The sequence below is a fragment of the Mangifera indica genome, chromosome 6 (genome assembly GCF_011075055.1).
Source record: "Mangifera indica cultivar Alphonso chromosome 6, CATAS_Mindica_2.1, whole genome shotgun sequence".
NCBI classification, from domain to species: domain Eukaryota; kingdom Viridiplantae; phylum Streptophyta; class Magnoliopsida; order Sapindales; family Anacardiaceae; genus Mangifera; species Mangifera indica.
Window position 1 is genome coordinate 9,545,573 of NC_058142.1, and position 25,004 is coordinate 9,570,576.

The following is a 25,004-nucleotide window of genomic DNA, read 5'->3' on the forward strand; positions in this document are numbered from 1 at the left end:
CATCTTCTTAAAAGCAGTTATATCCTCTCTCAACTACTTGAAACACTCTTGAATATGTCCCTTCTTACCAAAATAATAACATTTTTCTTGTCTCATAATATTTGACTCTCAATTTAGTTTACTCTCTAAATTCACCATTCATATCTTGAGTCTTCTCTCAATCAGAGTCTTTTATAGCTAGTGCATCTCCAAGTTATGAATTCTCTATTCTTATAAATCTTTCATTCCCATGTAACATGATAGTCACATTATTTGATCTTAAAGTAGACTAACCTACTGACGAAGTCTAAACTAAAGTTTGATAAGAATTAGGCAAAGATGACAACAACAATAAGACTTTTTTTTCTTATCTTTCGACTCATCAACAGAAATAGCTAAAAATTGAAACTGGTTTATCAAATTTATTCAAGTTATCATGGAGACTTGTATCATATTCCATTTTCAAAGAATACATATCCATCTTCAAACACACTCTATTAGTCAATGATTTTGATGCATAAATGTCTTCAAACGTATCTCATAAACCCTTTGATGAAATCTTAATCAAAACATGATATTTTATTTCTAGGGCTAGGGTCAATCTAATGGTAGTAACAACTCTCTTTTGAATTTTACTCTAATTACAATCAATTATTCTTTCAAGCTTTACACTCTCAAATATCTTATCTAACCCTTGTTGTATTAACAAAGCTTAAGACATACTTTGCCATAACATGAAAAGCTTCTCCCTCGCAAACTATGCATTAAAACTCCTCCCTTGAATCAAGCTTTTTCTCAAATCATGTTTACCTCTTTTTAAGTTACAAACCTCACTTTGATAATGCTTGTCAGGAACACAACACCCAAACCATCAAATATAGCGTAAAACCAATTAAAAAGAAAACACATAAATATTTGGTTTGATATAACCCATATTGTTCTACTCCTAAAACCAAATTAATTAATAAAATAATTATTTACAACTACCTAATATTTAGATGAGAAACACCACCAAACTCTTTACACTAACATTGAATCCTACGAAAACACTCACACTGAAGAAGCCCATAAGAAGATGAAAATACTGATCTTGTTGACTCTACCTTCAAATGCAAACAAGAAGATGAAAATAATAATTTTATCAAGAAATGCATTGTTAATTATTTATTAAACATAATTAATGATTTTCTGCTAGCACAGCCAAGCAACAGCTTAATGTGCTGTCTCTCTCACTTAATTCTAATTAAATTAATTATTATTACTAATGGCGAATAATTAGCATATATTCCTGTTTACTCTTGCTGCCAACTTAATTATTGAAGTCAATTAATTAATACATGCACGTGCATGCATGCAAATGCACGCAATTTTTTAACCCTGGAGAATAATATTTTTATTATCATATTAATTAAAAATTTCGAAATGAAAGCATCCCTTCATGTTTAAAGTTTGAGATTTTCAAGCATCTTTGAGTGTCAGAGAAAATATTAGTTTATCAGCGGTGTCGTTGCAGAGAGTGTGAAAGATTTTGGCTTTTACTTGATGCCTTCTGGTTTATGGCTGTCAATGGTCCACAACCTTCGGTAACAAATTCTAATTATTAATACGGTTGACAATTAAATTAAATATTATTTAATTTTTAATTTAAAATTATTTAATTATATAATAATATATTATGGTATCATTATATATAATTATGTAAAGCCTTAAAAACAAAATCGGGCGAACTAAACTTGATCATAAAACGGAATTAGTTTATTTCCATTCTTGCAAAAATCTAACAAATGATTTTGAAATGGAGTGTAGTGTGGTTGAAATATATAATAATGGTGTGCTCATGGGGCTCAAGGTTACGGTAAAGCGTGCAGAGCCGAAATCATGATCACAGTCCTGGTTCAGTGTGTCATGAGCATGGAACTTAGATGAATTTTCTATGGGAAAATATTTGAATATATTAAGGGGGTTATTGGGGAGATCAATGATGGTTTGTTATTTGTATATTCATTTAATGAAATCTCCAGCTGTAGTGAGCTATCAGATACAGAAAGGTTGACCAACTTAATGGTTTTTAATCTGTCAATGAGTTGGAGCTTGGGAGAGTTTCAAAATGTGCTCTCTTTCTCATCAGTTGCCATCAGAAACTATTTGAGAACTTAGATCTTATAGGTTTAGGCTCTTTGGGATCAGATCATTTGATACAAGCAATATGTGCAATGATAATAAGCCCATTAATTCATCCAAATCTGTTTTTTCTTGGCTATAAATCATTGTTAACATGACTTCTAGCTCTATTAATTTGTGCCAAAACAATCTACCTTTCATATATAATCTGACTTATATTCAATGTTCAAGTAGGAGTAGAAGCATTCACTAGTGTAGAAGGAGTTGTAATGATTAGATATGTCCAAGAGGTTGAGCCATTGGGCCACTGAAAAAAGACATTGTCCTTGGGGTTGTGGTCCACATTTTTCTGGATAGTGCCAGGCCTGTGGACTGAATGAACCATGTTGAAAGTTTTAGAGTCCAAGTTTGTGAGGCGGTTCAACTTGGTTGGTTAAAAAAAAGTAATTTTAAAAATAAATATATAATATGAAACATGTAGGTTAGCCTATTCAAGGTTTAAAAAAGCATAATCTATGACTCTGAACCGTTCTTCGAATCTTGCTATGTCGCAGCCTAATACAATTATATGGGGTTGAATATTCAATTAGATATTTTATATTTAAATTATTAATTAAAAAATTTATAAAAAATATTAAAATTATTATTAATATCACTGTATTTTTTAAAATATATTTTGATAATATGTATTAAACCTATAAATATACATTTTATATTTTTTTCGTATTTGAATTTTATGACTATTTTTTTATAAATATATTTTTCATTATTTATCATTTTAAACCTCTATAATTTTCATATCTTTTTTTTTCTGATCTTATATTTACTAACTAGATTAGAAATAAAATAATATTTAATCACATAATAACATGTGAATATTTATGCGCATTGTTTTGTTGTATTTAATAATAAAAATCCTATAAATCATTTTTCATTTTATTCTTTAAAATATAATAGTAATCTCACTTGATTCAAATTGGTGACTATTGGATCCGGTCCACCCATGATGGGTTGACCCGATCCATTAGGGTTATAAGGTTAACCCATGATTGGCGATATTACTATATTGCCCTTGGCAGTTATTTTTAATAACTGTCACTCCCTCTTTTATTTAAATGGAATGTAACTTCCATTAGGAGGTTAACAGAAGCATAATTACAGTAAAACAGAAATAGCATTAGAATACTCTTCCAAATCAATTCTCTGGAAGGATTCTTACAAAAACGAGAGATAATCAGCAAATTGTGTTGTGGACATTTCCAGGAGTGCATCGAATCACCGAATCATCATCAATTGTCAAATTCAGGTAAACCGGGTATGCTTTCTGTGAGCCTAAAATTAGTTTGATTTATGCTTACATTGGTATCAGAGCCACTTATATCTGTGCAATTGTGATGCTGATGATATAAACATGATTAGGAAGCATGTTTAAAGATTGAATTACGTGAACAGTAATTTATTTATTAAATAATACGTACGGATATTATGCTTATTGATGGATTTGTTGCAATTTTGTGAAATTGATGCTTAGAATCATGTTAGGATGAATCCTGGATATTAGTTTCATGATTAATTAAAAAAAAAATTGCACGAAATCACATGAAATTGGACGAAATTCAGACGACTATGCATCACCCAAAAACCGTGACATTCATGCTTTTAATTCGCCAAAATCCGGTGACTTAGTCGCCTGAAATTTGATGCATCTTCATCGTCGTGTCACGAGCTTCAAAAGCCCTATGAAATTGTCGCCAGAGGATGGCCGGAAGACGGCCAATTTTGCCGTCAACGAATTAGGGTTCATACTGCGTCGCAGGTCGCAATCGGATTGGGAAAACCCAATTGCCCGACCCGAATAGTCAACGGGTTGGTCAAACCCAATGGTCAATGGTTCAACCCGTTTAGTCAACCGGGTTGATCCAACCCGAATCCTGACCCATGGCAACCCGATCAACCAGGGTCAACGGTCAAACTATTGACCAGTCAACGGTCAGCGCTTTGACCGCGTGTGAGGACATAGTCCCGCGCGTGGAGGCGCGTGAGACCTGATCCCGACGCGTGACGGCGCGTGGAAGCGTTGTGACATTATTTTGGCGAGTGGAAGCGCGTGCATGCTTTTATTAATGCTCAGAAGCTTATATTAGTTTAGATTCAATTCTGTGTGATCTGTTTATGCATAAATTAAACACTTATTGGTGTTATTTTGATCATGGTTTTGAATTATACTTTGCTAAACATGTGAACATGTGTTGTTTATATTGTTATGCATGTATAATTTATTATTGTCCATTTGTTGGTCATATATATAGGGTGAACAAGTTGACTAAGGACTACTATCTGAACTATAAGAAGAATCCGGAGCATAACTTACACATTCACATTTGGACCATGATTGAAAGAATATTACAATTAAGAGCTGAGGGCATATCCCTTACTCATAATGAAAAGATTTATGGACTATTGATGTCATTGCCTGATAATTGGTTCGATGTAGTCACTAAGATTATCCAAGATGACAAGAAAGTATTGAATTTCTGGGATTGCGTGTATGAGTTACAAAAGGCAGAAGAGCAGAACATTGTTATGAATATAAGAAAAACAACAGCTCTTTTTATTTTCCCAAATCAACAGAGTGCAAGGCATGTTGACTATCGCAAACAGTGCAAAAACTTTATATTAGATAAAGTTACTCCGAGGATTATTGAAAAAACAGAGGAAGTTTATCGTTTCCGGAATTGGTATCAAGTTGAAGATCGGTTGATTGTTAAAATGCCATGTTTTAACAATTATAAACCTCGAATCAAAGAAAGTTTAGATTCTAGTTCAAGTCAAGATTAGTCTTAGTCGTTGAATTTCATGTCCATATTTGTTTATTTTTGAATTATGATTATGTTAAACTCTCAATGTTGATATAATATATATGTTTTATGGATTATTTGTGGGAATTCTAAGACTGGTAGAATTAATTTATTCTCATCTGGAATATACATTGACGCGATTTGATTAATTGTTAAAATATGAAACATTTGTGTTATAGACGATGATTGAGAACTTGGTAAACTTTCGACTCTATGTCTTATGTGACATATTTTAATCTTTAATGCACAATTGCGACAATAAAATGTGTATATATCTTATTGTTGGTGTTGTGTTGTGTATCTCTGTAGTTATATATTGAAATGACTTCGAAAAACATAATTGCCAATTTGAATAAGAGAGAAAGATTGAATGGAGACAATTATAAAATATGGAGAATGAGAATGCACTATATCCTAGATGAACAGGATGCCTTGGAAACTGTTAATCAGGTTATGGATGAGCCTCAACTGGCTGAAGGGCAGAATCCTAATAATGCCCAACATAGGCGTAATATGGACGCTTATAATTCCTGGAAAAAGAAAGATTCGACTGCCAGAGGAATACTCATCAGCTCAATGAATGATGATATTGCTTATCAGTATGAGCAATTTAAAACTGCAAATGCTATGTGGGTAGCATTGACAGAAAAGTTTGGAGGAACGACTATCTCTAAACTGCGGCAGTTGACAATCAAGTTCGACACATATAAGAAAGTTCCCAATAAGCCAATGAAGCAACATCTGAGGGAAATGTCGAACATGATAATTGAGCTGAAGAAAGCTGGGCATGATCTAACTGATGAACAGCAAGTGCAGGCTGTTATAAGATATCTTCCTGATAGTTGGGAGCACATGAAAGTGAACATAACCGATAATGACAATATCAGGACTTTTGATGATATTGCTCGCCATCTTGAACTAGAAGCTGAGTGCCTAGAGGCTGCTAGACTAAATGCTCAAGCATATGTTGCTGAGTCCAGTTCGAAGAAGTTTTTTGGCTATAAGAGAAAATGGCGAAAATCTAGAAAAGGAAAAGAGATCGTCCAAGGACCTATGAACAAGAACAAACGGTTCAAGCGCAAAAGAGGCAAGCACTATGGGAAAAAAGATAAGTCTAAACTGACCTGTTATAACTGTGGTAACAAGGGTCATTTCACCCGTGAATGCACGGAGCCGAAAAAGGTATTGTCTTATCTTGTCTCAAATTGTGAGATTTATGTTTCCAGTACCGTTTTCTTAACTGAATCTCATCTTATGTGGACTGTAGACTTAGGAGCCACAGATCATATAGCTCGTGATAGAGACACTTTCGTAGAATTTCGTCGAATACCGAGGGAAACACGGTGGATATATGTAGGTAATAATACCAAAGTTGAAGTGAAAGAAATGGGCACATACAAATTGGTTTTGCGCGGTGGTCAAACCTTATACCTACATGATGTTTTATATGCTCCAGAAATTCGACGAAATCTGGTCTCTGTAATGGTTCTGTTAAAATTGGGATATTATTTTATTTTTTCTGAGAACTTGGTTAAACTTTTTTATAACGATATGTTTTATGGATGTGGATTTATGTCTGAAGGTTTTATGGTGCTGGACACCTTAAATTGTATTAATGATAATACTGTTAGTTTTTCTTTATTTACAACTCTTGATAGTCTAGATGTGGATGCAAATAAATGACATGCTAGATTAGTGTATATTGGCCAAGAGAGAATGAACAGATTGGCCCGTGAAGGTTTATTAGGACCTGTCACGAAAATAGATTTGCCTATTTATGAGCATTGTCTAGCAGGAAAAACTACTAGAAAACATTTTGGCAAAACTATTAGAGCTGAAGTTCCTCTGCAACTTGTACACTCAGATATTTGTGGACCTATGAATGTTAGAGCTAGAAAAGAAGCATTCTATTTCATCACTTTCATAGATGATTATTCACGTTTTGGTTATGTCTATTTAATCTCCCATAAGTCAGAAGCAATAGATTGCTTTAGACATTATATGAATGAGGTTGAAAATCAATTGGACAAAAGAATAAAAACCTTGAGAACTGATCGAGGTCGTGAATATTTATCTACCGAATTTAAGGAATTATGTAGTGAAAAAGGAATTATGAGGCAATTGACAATTCCCAGAACTCCGCAACAAAATGGTGTAGCGGAGAGACGAAATCGAACATTGTTGGAAATGGTTAGGTCTATGATGATGCAAGCAAATCTTCCAATTTCGTATTGGGGAGATGCTTTAATGACTGCGACTTATATACTTAACCGTGTGCCTACTAAGTCAGTAATTTCTACACCTTATGAGTTATGGATAGGTAAGAAACCTGAATTAAATATGATGCGCCCTTGGGGGTCTGCTGCATATATCCATGACACATTCCATAAATTCAGAAAATTGGGTCCAAGAGGTAAGAAATGTATCTTCATAAGATACTCTGAGCACTCCAAAGGGTACGTGTTCATAGGAGAGGACTTTGATGGAAGAGTGACTGAAATAGAATCTTGAGATGTGACGTTCATAGAAAATGAATTTCCTGAAAAAGGTGATATCAATAAAAGTCTTCATTTGTATGAAACGGAAGAGAAATGTGGAGAAGGTTCGTCTCAGTGACCATTAGTTGTGTCATAAGAGACGATGTCTCTACCTGTTACAGATAGTGGGAGTAATGAGGTTATGTTCCAACCTATTTCGAATAGTAGGAGCGAAGATCCTCAATTGCGAAGGAACGAACGTTCTCGAATCCCCAAGAGACGTTTCGAAATTGAAAATGAAGTTTTCATAACTGTTCCTCCGGAAGACGATAAGCTTAAAAATATCAAAGAAGCTTTATCATCCCTTAATAAGGAAAAGTGGCAAGAAGCATTAGAGGAAGAAATGAAATCCATGGAACTTAACTAAGTTTGGAGTCTAGTGGACATACCGCCAGGTCGAAAACCCATTGGGAATAAATGGATTCTCAAAATTAAACGAAAAGTGGATGGCTCAATAGATAGATACAAAGCTCGCCTAGTGGCAAAAGACTATACTCAACAAGAAGGTATAGATTATGAAGAAACATTTTCGCCTATTGTGAGATTTACTTCAATCCGTGTCATTCTAGCTATAGTAGCACACTTAGATCTAGAATTGCATCAGATGGATGTCAAAACAGCTTTTCTTAATGGAGAGCTTGACGAAGAAATCTACATGGATCAGCCTGTAGGTTTCGTGGTAAAAGGCCAAGAGCGTAAAGTATGTAAGCTCCAAAAATCTATATATAGCCTAAAACAGTTATCAAGACAATGGTAATTAAAATTTCATAAAGCAATATTGTCTTATAATTTTAAGATTTTAGAACAAGATCATTATGTTTATGTGAAAAGATGTGATGACAAATTTGTAATTCTATCTCTTTATGTGGATGATGTGCTGATAGCTGGGAGTGATTTGGAATATGTGATGATCATTAAAAATTGATTATTTGCAAATTTTGACATGAAGGATATAGGTGAAGCAGATTATATTTTAGGTATAAAAATCAAAAGGGATCGTTCAAAGAGACTTTTGGCTTTGTCACAAGAGCGTTATATCCAAAAGATTCTAGAACGATTCAATATGGGAAACTGCAAGCCCGTAGATAATCCTGTGTCAAAAGGCAATTCATTGAGCCAAGACTTGTGTCCAAAGACTCAAAACGAAAGAAATGAAATGTCTCTAGTACCTTATTCAAATGTGGTTGGAAGTCTTACGTACGCGATGATGTGTACTCGTCCCGATATATGTTTCGCTGTCGGATTGGTTAGTCGATATCAATCGAATCCAGGAAGGGAACATTGGAAGGCTGTAAAGAGGATATTGAGATATCTGAAAGGCATTGTGGATTATTGCTTATGCTACCAAGGAAAGGATTTGCGTATCGTTGGCTATTCGGATGCTGACTGGGGTGGTGACTTGGACCAACGTAAATCAACTTTAGGTTATGCTTTCTTACTCCAAAATGGCGCTATATCTTGGAGCAGTAAGAAACAAACGTGCATAACTTTATCCACAATGGAAGCAGAATTTGTAGCATGTTCTGCTGCTGTGCAAGAAGCTATTTGGTTGAAAAAATTTTTTGAGAATTTGGGTGTAATGGATGTATCAGTTGGTCCTATAGTTATGTATTGTGATAATCAAGTTGCGATAGCTTTCACAAAGGATCCCAAATTCCATAATAGAACCAAACATATCGACACCAGATATAACTTTGTTAAAGACATCATTTCGAAGAAGGAAGTGATTGTATAATATATTTCTACGCATAACATGATTGCTGATCCTCTAACTAAACCGATCTCAAGAGATGTATATCTTGCACATGTTAAGTCTCTTGGCTTGCGTAGAATATGATAGATGACTTGTTGAGTATATATTGTACTTGTAACACAATGTTAGAACATCAAAGAGTTTGAATTTATTTTATGTGTTTGAATTCATAGTGTTTATGGATATACACATTGTTTATTTTTGAAATCTCAACAAGATGATAATGTCACACAAGTTTGATTGGCTCTCTCACATGAGCAATCGCCTTTGACGCTGAGGAGAGCGTGCAAAGATGAGACATATTTCTTGAGGTTGATGCCACTTAAAGAGTGCACTTAGAAAATGAGAATTGTTCAAGAAATGAATTATTTGATATGTCGCCTTAATGATTAATCAAGATGAGGTCATGACTTGGTAGATTTGAAAATGACCGATTTGGATTCCCCACGTCTAAATAACTTGTGAATGTCAGATGTGAGTTCTTAATAGATAAAGACATCTGCAAGATTGGTGAGATGATTAAGAACTCAGGTTAGACGTTGAGTGCAGCGACTGAACTAAGATCTGTACAATGTTGGTAATGACATTTTGAAAAGATACACATTGTAGCACATGATTCATACCATGTGTGCATGAATAAGACGACCGCTTGAAGTAGTGGAAGGATGAATCCCTGCTCCTTCACTGTGTGAGACTTTATGAGGATTACCTCATGATGGTACCCTTTGACTCTTTACTGTTATTTGATGTTTATTCTTAGTGTTGCTATCTTAGCTTGGAACCTATGACTATGAATAATTCAGTCTATGGAACATGACTAGAAAAGCAGCTAAGTTTAAATTGAGAATTCCGAGTAGATGAGAAAGACTTATATATTATGTGTATCCATTGGCCGGTCGGTCATGTCACTCATATAGGAGATTAGACTTGATCATGGATACATAGGAATATAACACAATAATAAATGAGGGATTAAAAGGGAGCTAGTGTTATCGAGTAAGTTTGGGGTGCTGTGAGACTAACGCTTTATTTTATTTTGGGTTGAAGCGACTATGTTATTCCTAACAGATGCATAGTAAATTAGCTCCCAAGTGCAGGTTGCTCACAAGGTCGCACGACACATTTGCTAGTATGAATTGCTCTGTTCTGTAAGATTTCTGTAGAAGAGTATTGTGATTCGGATCACCCATCATGTGTGAGTGGGAGATATTGGATCCGGTCCACCCATGATGGGCTGACCCAATCCATTAGGGTTATAAGGTTAACCCATGATTGACGATATTACTATATTGCCCTTGACAGTTATTTTTAATAACTGCCACTCCCTCTTTTATTTAAATGGAATGTAACTTCTATTGGGAGGTTAACAGAAGCATAATTACAGCAAAACAGAAATAACATTAGAATACTCTTCCAAATCAATTCTCTGGAAAGATTCTTACAGAAACGAGAGATAATCAGCAAATTGTGTTGTGGACATTTCCAGGAGTACATCGAATCACCGAATCATCATCAATTGTCAGATTCAGGCAAACCGGGTATGCTTTCTCTGATCCTAAAATTAGTTTGATTTATGCTTACAGTGACACAGTTTTAAATCATACAATTGTAGGTGGCATCGATAGTCTTGGGGTATAACTTGTGAAAATAATGATTAAAAAAATTAAAAAATTTTAAAATAGTTAAAATTTTAAAAAATAAAAATATAATATATTGGATTGGCTTATTAAGAGTCCATAAAATTATAGTTCAAAATTCTTAGATTATGTCTCAGACTTTACCATGTCACAAGTTAATATGACTCACAAAACTTGTTAATTGATAGGTTATAACATGATACGACTCATAATTATAATATATTATACTTAATTCGATCTAATATGCCTAATGTTGTGTTTGACAAACTCAAAATCAAATTCCTATAAACTCGGGCATGAAGTGAATACTACCGTTTGATTACCTCCCTGTGTTCACAAAAAAAATTCAAAATTATATATACAATTACCTTTTTATCACATGAAATATTTTTAATGTCATTTGACCCATCCAAAAAATTATGGTTTTCCAATCAGCCAAGTTAAAAGCCACTCTATTGAGCATTTTGTTGAGCTTCAATGCATAAATTTTTAGTCCTATAATTCAGGGGTTTTTTTAAGCATTCACTACAGAATCTTGTTACAGCACATTCCTAGAGTAGTTAATATTGGCACCCTATAAATTAAAAAGGAAATCAGTCAGCTAAAATTAGAATTTATACGCACACAAGCACTAGCTTCTCCACTTTTTTTTTTCTTTCTTTCCTTTTTGGGCAAAACTCAAACATTAGCAGCCGAAACCTCGGCCTCTTCTCCTCATGAACAACATGTATTTCTCCAGTAACTGCCTTGGATATGCTGATGAAATAATTTTCTCTGTCTCAACGCCTATTGATGTGATTATTAAAGCTGCCTGATTCATTTCTCTCCAGTTGATCGCCATGCCCTCCTTGAAGTTTTGTTACTATTGTGAGCTGCATAGCCATCTCAAGGCGTTGGCAACTCTTGCAACTGGCTAGGCCTTTCGCCTTCTCCCGCTGATTTTATTTCCTGTATCCTTCGTACTGCTTCTCTCATCTCTAAGCGCTTCTCGGGATCACTTTCGGTGCAAGCTAAGCCAATGTGAAGAAGTTGTTCCATTTCATTAAGTGAATCAGTTGAACTTGCAATCTCTGGATCAAGCAATTCTGTTAATTTCCCTTCAGCCATTGCGGATGCCACCCATCGTACTACATCTGTCCCTCCTTTATCATTGTTGAGATATTGAGATGGGAATTCCCCTGTCAGGATCTCAAGAATGACGACTCCTAAACAGTATACATCACATTTTGGTGACACTTTCCCTTCTGACACAACTTCCGGGGCTTTGTATGCAAACATCGCTTGTCCAAGATTGGGAGTACTAATCAAGGGGCTCAATCCATATTCTGAAATCAATGGTTCATTGTTAGGGCCTAGAAGGATGTTGCTTGATTTGAGATTTCCATGAGGCAAGTCTTGAGAAGCCAGTTGAGAATGTAGATACTCCATCCCACTGGCAATTCCCTTGATAATATTTAATCTGGTAGGCCAGTTGAGTTCATCGTGTGATGGTCCACGATCGCCTACACATTGAAACTTCATAAGCAATTTGCTAAGAATACAAAAAACTATACTATAAGATTAGTTTCCTTACCATGCAATAGATAAAGCAAACTGCCTTTTGGAATAAATTCATACACAAAAAGTTTCTCATCTTTCCTGTAAAGGTAAGCCAAAGGTGTTAAGATGTTACTGTGTTTTATCATTCCAAGCTTTCTAATCTCTACATCAAATCCTTCTTTTTCCATTGCATTCAGTTCTTTCATCCTCTTCACCACCACACTTGTCCCATTAGCCATCTGTGCCTTGTACGATGACCTCAATGTTCCATTTCCAAGAACTTCTGCAGCTGCCTTCATCAAATCAGGCAAACCAAACACACCCTTTTCATCATTCACCATCACTAACTCCCCTACGCTGCCAATCTTCACTTGACTACTGTTGACGCGACTTGATCCTGGCTTCCTGCTCAGCTCCAAGTCGTTTCTAAATGACCCAGAAGCCTGGAGCTCAACTGCGCTTACACTCCCAGGATCCTTTTCAAGCACATCAAATGCCTTAACTTTCTTCCTCCATTTCAGTACAAACACAAATGCAATTGAAATAAACATCACACTTAATGTTATTGCTGCAGCAACAAGCTTTTTCTGGTCTTCCTTATCCGCAGGGGGCTCAGGACTGCTCTTCATTGCCGACACAGTTGGCGTCGAATTCGCCGCATCTGGATTAGCCTGTGGCCGCGGCTTTGGCGTCTTCCTATTACTAGCCTTCTTATTACATTCCACTCCCAATTTTTTGCCACAAAGACCCGGATTTCCTGAAAAGGAACTTGCATTGAATTTCCTCAAACTATTCGGAATCTCCCCTTCCAATTTATTATTGGATAGGTCAAGTTGCGTCAAAGATGGTAATTCAAAAGATGGAATTGTCCAATTAAATTGATTCTTCTCGAGATGTAACTCCGTAATATGAGGCAATTGAAACAACGATGTAGGAATAGGGCCTGTAAAGTTATTATCCGAAAGCCAAACTTTTCTCAATCCCCCCATTTTTCCAAAATAATCCGTTGGTATCTCACCCGAAAACTGATTCATCGACAAGTAAATGGCCCTCAAATTACTTAAACGATTAAATTCCGGCAACTGACCAGAGAAAGAATTGTTAACAATACTAATAGTACGAAGACTAGGAAGCTCAACCAAGGCATCAATATTAATCAATCCTCCCAATCCCAAATTATTAATCTGAATACCCGTGACACTGCCCTCAAAACAAACTACGCCCTTCCATTGCTCTTCTGACTCATTACACGGTGGCTTGTCATGGTGCCAGGATTCAAGTCTATCTGCATTCCTGAAGGAATTTTTGAGCCTCAACAACGCTTCAGATTCCGGATCCGAAAACGCAAATCCAAACGTTGTGAACATTAAGATTAAAAAGACAAAAAAATTTAATGGCCGGAGAAGCCAGAGCAATAATGCCGCGGCCATTTCCCAGCGGGATTTTTGAGGCCTAAAGGGCAGTTTTTAGACAATGTGCAAGACTATATTCACCGCGAAAAATTTGTGGGAATTTGTTATTCTCCTTGATTTTAAGTTATTGTTGAGATATGATCTGTTAAGCTGTTTTGTTCATGGCAGGCTTATTTCTTACGAAAGCAACACAGCCTTGGATATTTTAGAGAGTGATAGTTGTAAGGCTTTGAAATGGTCAGCTTCAGGAAACCGTTAAAACCGTTGTTATTTTTTTTACGATTTTGCCCTTGTGAGAGCTGGGGTGTGTGCGCTTTGAAGAAGGGATTTTGTGAAATCATAGGGGTATTTTAAGTTAAAGGTAGATAATGCTGTAACTGATGCAGTTAAGAACTAATCAAATGATGTCAGAACGGAAAACGAAACATCTGTTTTGTAATTATAACTACAAGACAATATTAAGTCATTTTCTAAATCACTTGTGCAGCACCTACCTAAAATTCAAGCGAAATCAACTTTTCCCAACCCAAATACTAGCAAAATTGATATACTATGATGATGGTTGGAGCAAAAGTGAGGGAATTAAACAGAGACAGAACACACACAAGTGATTGTTGTGAGAGTGTGAAATACAGGAAATTTAAGCGTTGTGTAGCCTGTTCTATGATATAAATGAGTTGTACACACAAACCTATTTAAAAATTTATTTAAAATATTTAAAATTTATCCATCTAGATATCTAGAAATATTCCAGAAACAAACCCTAAAAGAATCTTGGAAACATCTAGACAAAAATATTATGTACAAAAAAACTGTCTATCTTAAAAATTTTTCGACTATACACACAAAAATTTCATCCTACCATCCAACTTTTTAGATGCTTCCTAGCAAATATCTCATTCACTTGGACCTTGATTGGACTTGGGCTACTTATAGTGTTGCAAATATGGGTTGGACATTGTTGGACTACGGCTATGCGCGTAGTACAACCCATGTCTGCTATTCGAACTCACAGGTTGTAACATTCTCCCCAACCTATTTCTCAATACCTTTATTAGGCTATTATTGCCTTCATTCATAGTTTGCTTTTAGTCCACCCACTTATTCCCATTCTCAACTCCCCTTACCAAGTGAACATCCTTCATGCATGTATTGGAGCAACACTCCCTCGAGTTTTCTATTCCTGTGCACCACTTGTGTGAACTGTGGCACTCTCCCTTATATGTCAACGATAGTTCTTATAGTGCCTTGGAAAGTTGGATGCAACCCTCATTGAACATGTTCCTCTTTTGTCAACTTAGTTTTCTTAACTCAAGTAGTGTTATCTAACACAACACGAAATCATACAACTGGGTTCCCAACATTAGCTTCTTATGGGGATCCTCTTCCAACTTTGTAAGTAGCCTATTTGGATATTTGGCTAGCACCCCATCTTTGGCCTCCTCATATTTGTCTTGCGTCTTCATAGGTATGTCCCTTAGCCCACCCAAGTTCTCCTTCTTATATGTTTGGATCCTTTTTATTCTTAATTGAAAATCGTGATACACAAGGTGTTTATCGTTATCCAATAATGACAGTTTCTAAAATCAACACGAATCTAATCTTTATCCAAAATTCAAATGCATTGACCATATACAAGAATATGTCTACAACATGTAACTATTGAATATATTTTCTTAGTCAATAGAGATATATATGATCCTTCAACTTGAGATCACAAAATCGTCTTATACAATGATCAATATGGTTTGCACGAAGCTAACGTAATTCGGATAGACGATTGCCAAAAAGGTAGTGATTTGTTATATTGAGATATTTATAAAGGCTATGGTGAAGTAACAAAAGATTTGTTGCTCTTAAGCCCATTGACAGATGATAATGACCAATTAAATTTGTGGCTACAATGAGATTAAGTTAGTGTTCGATCCAATATCATTCAATCATTGACATAAGTTAATCTATATCTATTAAGGGTTTTCAGAGAGATACTTAATCTATACTTTAGCCTTGAAAGAGATATTGCATAACCAAAGGATCAAATTATATGTGTAATCATATTATTGATTGGTTAATAAGTCAAATGCTAACACTTCATTAATCAAAGAGTCATGATATCTTACTAGAGGTCAATCTTGATTCGTGTTCAAATGAATATCGGGTTAAAGCTTGACATGAATTTGGTCATTATCAATTTAGCGGAGAGCTTATGAGTCACATGCAAAAGAAATTGATCAACTCTAGAAGAATAGAATTACCTGAGTCGATCTAGTCTAGAACCCAAATAGAGGATTTTAAGTCTCAAAAGGTCTTTAGGCTCGAAGTTCAATTTATAACATCTACGAACCAAAATGTAATAATCTTAGGGTATTTGTATGTGATTGAAATTGTGATGGATTAGATTTATCCATTTGGATAAGGATAAACCCAATTTTGGATTTGTTTGGCCTATATACGATTCTACATACTACATGTATGAGTATACATGGAAGCTAGATAAGGATAATTCGTTATCCTTATCAATGATCGCAAATCTAGATAATGTATGGATTTTATAGATTGAATTAAGGGATGTACACTCATACATTTATGATGTATGATTATACATTACATCTATATATACAAATGTGATTTTCACAATTTAACGTGTTACTATTCATACACACATAGTCACACATATGCACCAAATTACCTTACTCATGCATCATGTTCTAGTAGATATTAGAACACTATTTTGGCCTTCTCATGATTTATGGTTCATGTGGATAACAGGGTGCAATCCTATCCTTGGATTGAGAGCAACTTCAAAGCTTTCCAATAACTATAATAGATAAAAGAGGTCACCTATGTAAGTATAAATCCTAAAATACCCTATAGATGTTTTACATGTTATAATTCAATATCCCTACAAGTGAGATCCAAGCAAGGGTTTTATGGTTTGACTGTTTGTTACTTAAATTTTTTAAATGACAATTTCGCTACCATGAAGGCCATAAAGCCTCACATATATATTATTTTTTAAATATTTTTATATATAAAAATGTAGGTCATGTCAAACTAGACCCTAAGGCCCCCGACATGACCTGCACAACCCACGGTTTTGGCATAATCTACAAAATTATGGGTCATACCCTTCATGGACTATGCTTTTTCAAAGGGCCTAACCTTTTGACATGTGTACATGGGCCTAAGATAGTGTAAATTACACTAGTCTTTTGGTTGTTTAGGAAATTGTGTCATAATCAATTAAGTATGCACACACAATTGTGGCCTCTATCAGACCAATTTGATGCAACTCATTATGCCCATAAGTTGTTATTGGGTTTTTCATGATCCAAATTTTAATATGATATAATAGTGAAATAAGGTGAAAAATAAAATTTTTGATTCACTAAACCCTTTTTCCAAGATCTAGAGGCTGTTATACATATAAAAAGAAGACTTTTGAATTGCAAACATGTGTTTGATAGTTCCTTCAAACTGGAATTTGCCTTGAATTCATATCGAACACTTCCACTACTCTTAACAATGTAGTAGGGCCTCTACTCGTCAATATTGAGGCAACTACAAATATATGTCAATATAAAGGCTTATTTGAGGCATATATGATTATTAGATCACCATGGTGCGATTACATATGATAATGGTTTTAGTAATTATGAAAAAATATAATGGATATTTTAGTAAATAAAGGGGCAATGGGCACATGGTGCGATTGGAATATATCTATCCCGTCCATGCTTATTTCGAAGAATCTCTTCTTCGTACGGGACGAATGAGGTGATACCCAATTTTCAAGGTCCACGATAATGTGTGGATTGTGTAGATCAAATTAGTAGATGTACGATTGTACATAACATCTATATATACAAATGTGATTTTCACAATTTAACGTGTTACCGTTCATACACACATAGTCACGCCTATGCACCAAATTACCTCACTCATGCATCATGTTCTAGTAGACGTTAGAACACTATTTTGGCCTTCTCGTGATTTGTGCTTTATGTGGATAATATGATGCAATCCTATCCTTGATTGAAAGCAATTTCAAAGCTTTTCAACAACTATGATAAATGAAAGGAGTTGTCAATATAGGTATAAATCCTAAATACCTTATAGATGTTTTACATGTTGTAATTCAATATCCCCATGAGTGAGATCCAAGCAAGGGTTTTATGGTTTGATTGTTTGTTATTTAAATTTTTAAAACAACAATTTCGTTGCCATGAAGGCATTAAAGCCTCACATATATATTATTTTTTAAAAATTTCTAAATATTTTTATATAGAAAAATGTAGGGCATGTCAGACCGGACCTAAGGCCCTCAACATGATCTACACAACCCACGGGTTTGGCACAACTTACAAAATTATGAATCATGCCCTTCATGGGCAATACTTTTTCAAGGGGCCCAACCCTTTGACATGTGTACATGGGCCTAAGATAGTATAAATTACACTAGTCTTTTGGTTGTATAGGAAATTATGTATACATAATTATGGTCTATATCAGACCAATTCGATGCAACTCGTTATGCGCATAGGTTGTTACTGGGTTTTTGTGATCCAAATTTTAATATGTATGACAATAAAATAAAGTGAAAAATAAAACTTTTTGATCACTAAACCCTAATCCCAAAATCTAGGGGTTGTTATACATATAAAAATAAGACTTTTGAACTGCAAACATGTGTTTGATAGTTTTTTCAAACTGGAATCTACTCCAAATTCATCTCAAACACTTTCACTACTCCTTACAATATAGTAGGACCTCTATTTGTCAATATTGAGGCAACTACAAGCATATGTCAATATAAAGGCTTATTTGAGGCATAGTTGATTATTATATCACTATGAATTAATGAACGAGTAATGGAAATTTTGAGAGAACTTCCACTAGAGTTGGCGGTTAGGGTTTCAAAAACATATTTAGGTTATGATAAATGTCTCTATTTATATGAGGCAAATCATATTCATAATCCAATTTTTTATACTGTTTAATTCATGGGATATCCTAATTGTATCTTTGCCCAATTTTTTTAATAAACATTAATTGGACTCCTTCAATTTTGACTTGGCCTGTGTGGACATGACCCACAAGTGAAATTTAGGTGGATGATTATGGTCTTGTGGATGTATTTTTTTGAAGTGATACTAGAATGTTAGAGAAGATCCCTGAATATTTAAAAAAAAAAAAAAGACTTGTATACTTGGTTTCCAAGTGAAAAAAAAAAATGTCCAATTAAGTTTAAATTACAGTGACAAAAATTAAGTTTGATTAAAATGGCCATTTTCCTAAGTTTATGCAGGCTAGCGACTTCATATCCATTTGCAACTGAGAAAATAGCCTCTAGCTTTTCTTAAATCAAGATAGACATAATTCTTTTGAAAGAACATCATGTGGTGCAGGCTTTGTCTAATTTTTGTTGTCTTGGCTGCCCCTCCCATAGAAAGGGTTAAGTTATTCCTAAGATCCCATTTTGGAGGCCCCATTGTTTCTTGCTAATATTCATATTTAGTTTAAAAAAAAAATTCTTTCTTAAATCCTTTTAATTAGATTACAAATTGCTGTCACCCACCAAATGCCCATATTGAGTCTAAGTCTAATTTGAAAATTATGAAAATAAACTTGAGAGTTGACAGAAAAAAAAGGATTTGGTCAGCTAAAGTGGGGTTGCTTGCTTGGGGATCGTTGAGAGGTCACTATTAGTTAATATCACTAAGACAAAACAACTCAATTAAAGTAAGACTAAAAAGAACGAAAAGACAATTTTAAACAAAATTTAAAATTAAAAAAAAAAAAAAAAACTGGGTGAGAATGAAACAGGCAAGGGATGCATCAGAGAGAATGGGATTATTACTTGGGATAGGACAAATGAGGTGATATCTGATTTTCAAGATCAAACTGTTACAACTACTTTGAGTCATTAAAATTTTAATAAATTATTGGCCAAAAGAGTATTTCTTATCCAAGATTTGATAAGATGATATATTATGATTTTTAAGTTTGAAAAAAGTCATTTTCTCATTCATATCAAAATCAATTATTAATTTTAATAATTAATAGTATTTAAATCATTCTTTTTAAATATTATAATAAAAATATAATTAACTTCAATTCATCTCCAAAGATTTAAAAAATTGAGAAATTATAATAAATAGCCAAATTACCCCTCTATTAAGTAAAAATACCTAATTTCACTATTTCTAAGCAAAAATACCCAAATTCCCTATTCCTAAGCAAAAACACCCTAATTTTTTCTTAAAATACCAAAATTACCCTTCATCACATTTATATAAACTCTCTCACTCTCACTCTCATTACATGTATTTCTTATATCACTTAAATACTTACTTTCACTCTCATTTTTACTTAATATCAATTACTACAGGTTCGTTCGGAAAGAAGAAATTCGTATTTCTGAATTCGAATAAAAAAAATCATTTTGTGAAAACTATATTGAAAATAACATGTTATGAATAAATAGATATATTAAAATACCCTAGAATATCAATAATAAAAAAAATACTTTAAAATCTAAAAAAACATATCTGAATTTCAAAAACTACACATTCAAATAGCTTTTGAATGTGAAAACCGAAAAATTGATCAAAAATTCGTAATTATATTGTAAAACGTGTCTAAAAAAGCATATCATAATTACAAATATCAAATTTGAAAATTACATATCAAAAAAGCCTAGCCCGGTCACAAACAAATTCAAAATCATAAAAACCAAAAATCTTAAATTTGATAAAACAAAAAAAACTGCATAATACACATTGAAACAGTTTTATTTTGGCCTCAAAATTCAACGCAATCAGCAAAGTGGGCTATTGTTATAAAGCTCGAAACGAGCTTCGCGTTGATATATTACAGGCCCCGTAACTCCTCCTAAATCAAAAGTTATGTCGTTCAAAGTCTGTCTTATATAGATTCTATAGTTTAAAAAAAATTAATTTCCACCCAACCCACGGTTTTCACGGACTACCCCATGGTTCAATGTAAAATTTCCCATAGACCCCTGTGGATCTCCTCCTATTCCCCCTCCCCCTAAAATTTTGAAAACGTTAAATTCTCTCCCCTCCCCCACACCACAGGCACCTGTGGGAGTTACTGTAATGTCGACAGATCTAACCCATTTTTCGGCCAAAAATCAGCATTTCAGCCTCTAATTTCAACACAAATCAAATCTACACATCCAATAACATAAAACCTCAAGAAATTCAAGCAAAACAACCAAAAATCAAAATATTTTATGCATTGTTCAAAATCGAAACCCTAAATATTCAAACTTTAAAATCTCCTTCAAATCTCAATAATCCTAACAATAAATTGATTCAAACAAGAAGTGGGATGATGTACTATCTTTATTTGTCATTTTTGGTTGCCGAAAAACACAAAAAGTCGACGAAAAAGGTGAAAACCTGTTGACCCGTGGGAGATTCAAAATTTCTCTGATTTTGAACAATAAATCCGTGGGAAATGTGGGGTTTATATATAAAGGCAGTGTGGTTATTTCCCAAATTGAGGGCATTTTTGCTTAAACCTTAGAGTTTTGGGCAATTTTCTTAACACCCTCTAATTTTGGACATTTATTATAATTTCCCTAAAAAATTATAATAACACATTTTTTTATATCGAACTATGAATAATATTAAAATTATATAAACATCATATTTTAAACTTACTAGGGCAAATACTTCCCTTTATTTAAAAATTATCATATTTATCTTATATATTTTGAAAATATATTATAAACCCAATAGTTTATAATATGATATTTATACCTCTAATTTATTACATTTTGTTTAGTTATTTGAGGTGTAATTATTATTTTTGAAACTATTAATAGGCATACTGAAATTTTAAAAATTTCAAAATCACCAAATTTTATTCCAAATTTTAAAAAGTCTCCTAAATTTTTTTAACATCCTAACATTTTCAAAATTATAGCTTAACCCCTAAATATAAAATTATACATCATTAATATCCCTATTTATACTTATACTAGTAAAGTTTCATTAATTTTAATTATAATTAATATAAATGAGAGATAAAAGATTTTTTAATAAATTTTTTAATCGTAGATTGTTATTTAATTTAAAGGTTTTTTAAAATTATTTTTTAATAAATTTAACAGATGAGAATTTATCATTTCATTAAACTTTAGATTATACACAGTCATCTGGCCTAAAATGTGTAGGAATTTATTAACTTTATCCCTACAAATTCAAAATTTTCTTGTCTTTAAATTCCACTCGGTTTTTTTTTTTTTTAGGACTTACCGTTTGAAATTTAATTTCTTAATTGCTTCAAGACCCCTTCACAACCAAAGGTCATTCTTTTCTTAGATGAAGTTTGAAACGGATCAAGGCTATTCATTATATTTAATATAAAGTAATAATAATAATAATAATGCAAAATTATTTAATAATATAAACTTTTATTTATTTATCATGATTTTATTATTATTAGAAATTTATATTCATTGTGGCTTTCTGCCAACTATATCATAGAAATAAAGACACCCACGTTTTGGAAATTGCTTCGAAAAAAAATTCTAAGTCAAAATAAGCGGTGGATTAATTTACATCCTAGACCTAATTTAAAAAAATAAAACTATATATATAAATAATAAACATAAATTTATATATAAATAATAAAATATTATAATATAATTGAGTGATTTTAAATTAAAGATAAACCAACGTCTAATTTTATGATATATGTATAAATTTATATATATTATTTGTATATATAATACTATTCATATAATATAGATATTATTATTATACATATAATACAATCGATTTCAATAAAAATGTGTCCTTTATCCTTAAAAATAAATTAAACTCTAGATATCATTAAGAATTATATTTGAATTATGTCGTTGATTCCCTTATTCCACTTTTATTTTATGCATAAATTTTCATTAAATAAGTCCTCTTTCCAAACTAATACGAGGGTGATATGAAAATTATAAGTAATATTATATGTATATATTTTTTATATATAATTTGAATATATAGATATCGTATAATTATACGATTGAATGTTATTTTATCTGTAATTTATAATTATTTAATCACATGATAATAAATTATTTGTGTATATAAAAGATATGTAACTAACATTTTATTGATATTTAATAAGTATTTTTTTTTTTGGGGATTTTCATAAATCAAAGGCACATTTATTATTTAAAAAAAAAAAAAACAAAGGTTCCATGTACTGTTTCTATTTATAAATAGACATATTTTTAATTTTTAGATTATAGATTGGATAATTTTCAAATCATGTCAATTGTATGTTTTTTAAAATACATATGTATTACTATATTTTACAAAAAATTTTCAATTAGGTGTATAGCTTTTTTTCCTATTTTTATGCTTTTTTTTATGTTTATTATATATATATATTATATTTATTTTACATATTTATATTTAAAATATTATAATTTGATTAATTTTATTAAATAATATATATTTAAAAATAAGTTATTTTAATAAATTTAAACCGTAATTTAAATCAGATGAAATTTTATTTTTTTAATTTAGTTTAACTTAATTTAAATTTTAAAATAATTTAATTTAATTTAAAAAATTTTAAATTATTTTTTCAATATAATTTAAAAAATTTTTCAAATTATATTAAACAAGACCATCGACACCTCAGAAATTTCGTGAAATCAGACTGTGATTTATCTTTTACATTCCTGCCCTTCAACTTCTTTTATTATTCTAATAGTATAAAATCACAACAATTTTAATTGATTACAGTATCAACACCCGTCACCCTAAATGAGTCATGAAGCACTAATCATCTCTCTCTCAACATCCTCCACACCTGCCAAACATGTTCCATGATATCCCGAGATATCCGGTACACTCTCGGGAACCAACAAAGTAGATCACGTGAATTACATGCACCGACTAACATGTCTATCTGCCAACGACTTTACCCAATCGGACCGTCATGATCCCGCAACGTGTTCATCTCAAGTGATTGCTAAATGACTTTAACTGTTGTTTAACACGTGCTTTTTTTCTTCGTGATTACAAAGTCAAGCGAAACACGCTTTTGTACTCACGATTCCCCATGTGCGAGGTTTGTTAGTCTAGAATTTACCTTTCCTAATCTTTTAACGGAATTACTTTGACTGATCATTTCTTTAAAATTATTAATTATTTAATAATATATATTAATTTATATATTTAAAATAAATACATATAATTTAAATTATTATTATTATAAAGAATTCTTTCATTAAACCCGTAACGTTTCTCACACGTTTTCAATTTATGATATATATTTAAAATGTTTTAAATTGGGATCTCAATTTTTATGAATAAGGTGCATGCCCTTTGAATAATGATATCATGTACTTGGAATTCTATTTATTTATAGTCTAAGGTTATACTCAATTCAATACTCTAATCATGATTTCAATTCTTTTTTTTTTTTTTTTTCTAATTTCATTTATGCAAAACCCTTTCTCCATCACACAACTTTTGCCTCGAAAATTTCCATCTTTTTTAAGAGTATTACATGAATACGCATCTCTTGAAAAACGTTCTTAAAATTAATTTAGAATTTAAAGGTCAATTTTAATCATATGTTTAATAGTCTATAATGGACTCTAGTTTAGAGTTACTAAAAAATTTAATGTTCAAAGCAAAAATGATTGTTGGGTGGCGTCTAGCATCACAGCACATCACAAATCCTCAAATTAATTAAAAGCCCACTATTAGGTGTTAGAATTTTTTAGTTCTATAATGTATTATTAGTTGCTTTTAGAAGGATTCAAGGTAATCTGAGAAGCATTTCAAGTACCCACTTGTTAAATGCTGTTCTCAAACAGCTGATTGCCGCATGACCAGTCAAACTTTGCTAAATAAAAGACTTGGTCTATCGACATGATAGAGGGGTATTCTGTCAATTCACTTAATACCTAAACACGCAGAATTTAGCAAATTCAAAGAAACCTCGTGCCACTTTCATATTTCTGTTCATTCATTACGAGACACATTGTTATTGCAATATCTTAAGTAATTATTTGTCTTTCTCTTACTACCTTTTACTTTGATGCAAGAAAAACGTGTCTGAAATTATTGTATTCAATTCCATTTATTTATAGATGAAAAGCAACCGGGTAACTAGACATC

The 25,004-nt window shown here is 32.7% G+C and overlaps 1 protein-coding gene across 1 annotated transcript; it reads right to left on the minus strand.

The window, feature by feature from the left end:
* Nucleotides 1-11,564: 11,564 nt before the first annotated feature.
* LOC123219643 (pollen receptor-like kinase 3) lies at nt 11,565-13,854 on the minus strand. Its single transcript, XM_044641645.1, has 2 exons — nt 12,459-13,854; nt 11,565-12,387 (listed from the first exon to the last, which is right to left on the minus strand). Exons 1-2 carry the CDS (start codon nt 13,852-13,854, stop codon nt 11,771-11,773), a joined length of 2,013 nt encoding a protein of 670 aa, XP_044497580.1. The 3' UTR covers nt 11,565-11,770.
* Nucleotides 13,855-25,004: the final 11,150 nt, after the last annotated feature.

Coding starts and splice junctions, on each gene's coding strand:
- LOC123219643 (XM_044641645.1), bottom strand. CDS start 13,854: ATGGCCGCGGCATTATTGCTCTGGCTTCTCCGGCCATTAAATTTTTTT. Junction 12,388..12,458: donor TTTGCTTTATCTATTGCATG/GTAAGGAAACTA, acceptor TTCAATGTGTAG/GCGATCGTGGACCATCACAC.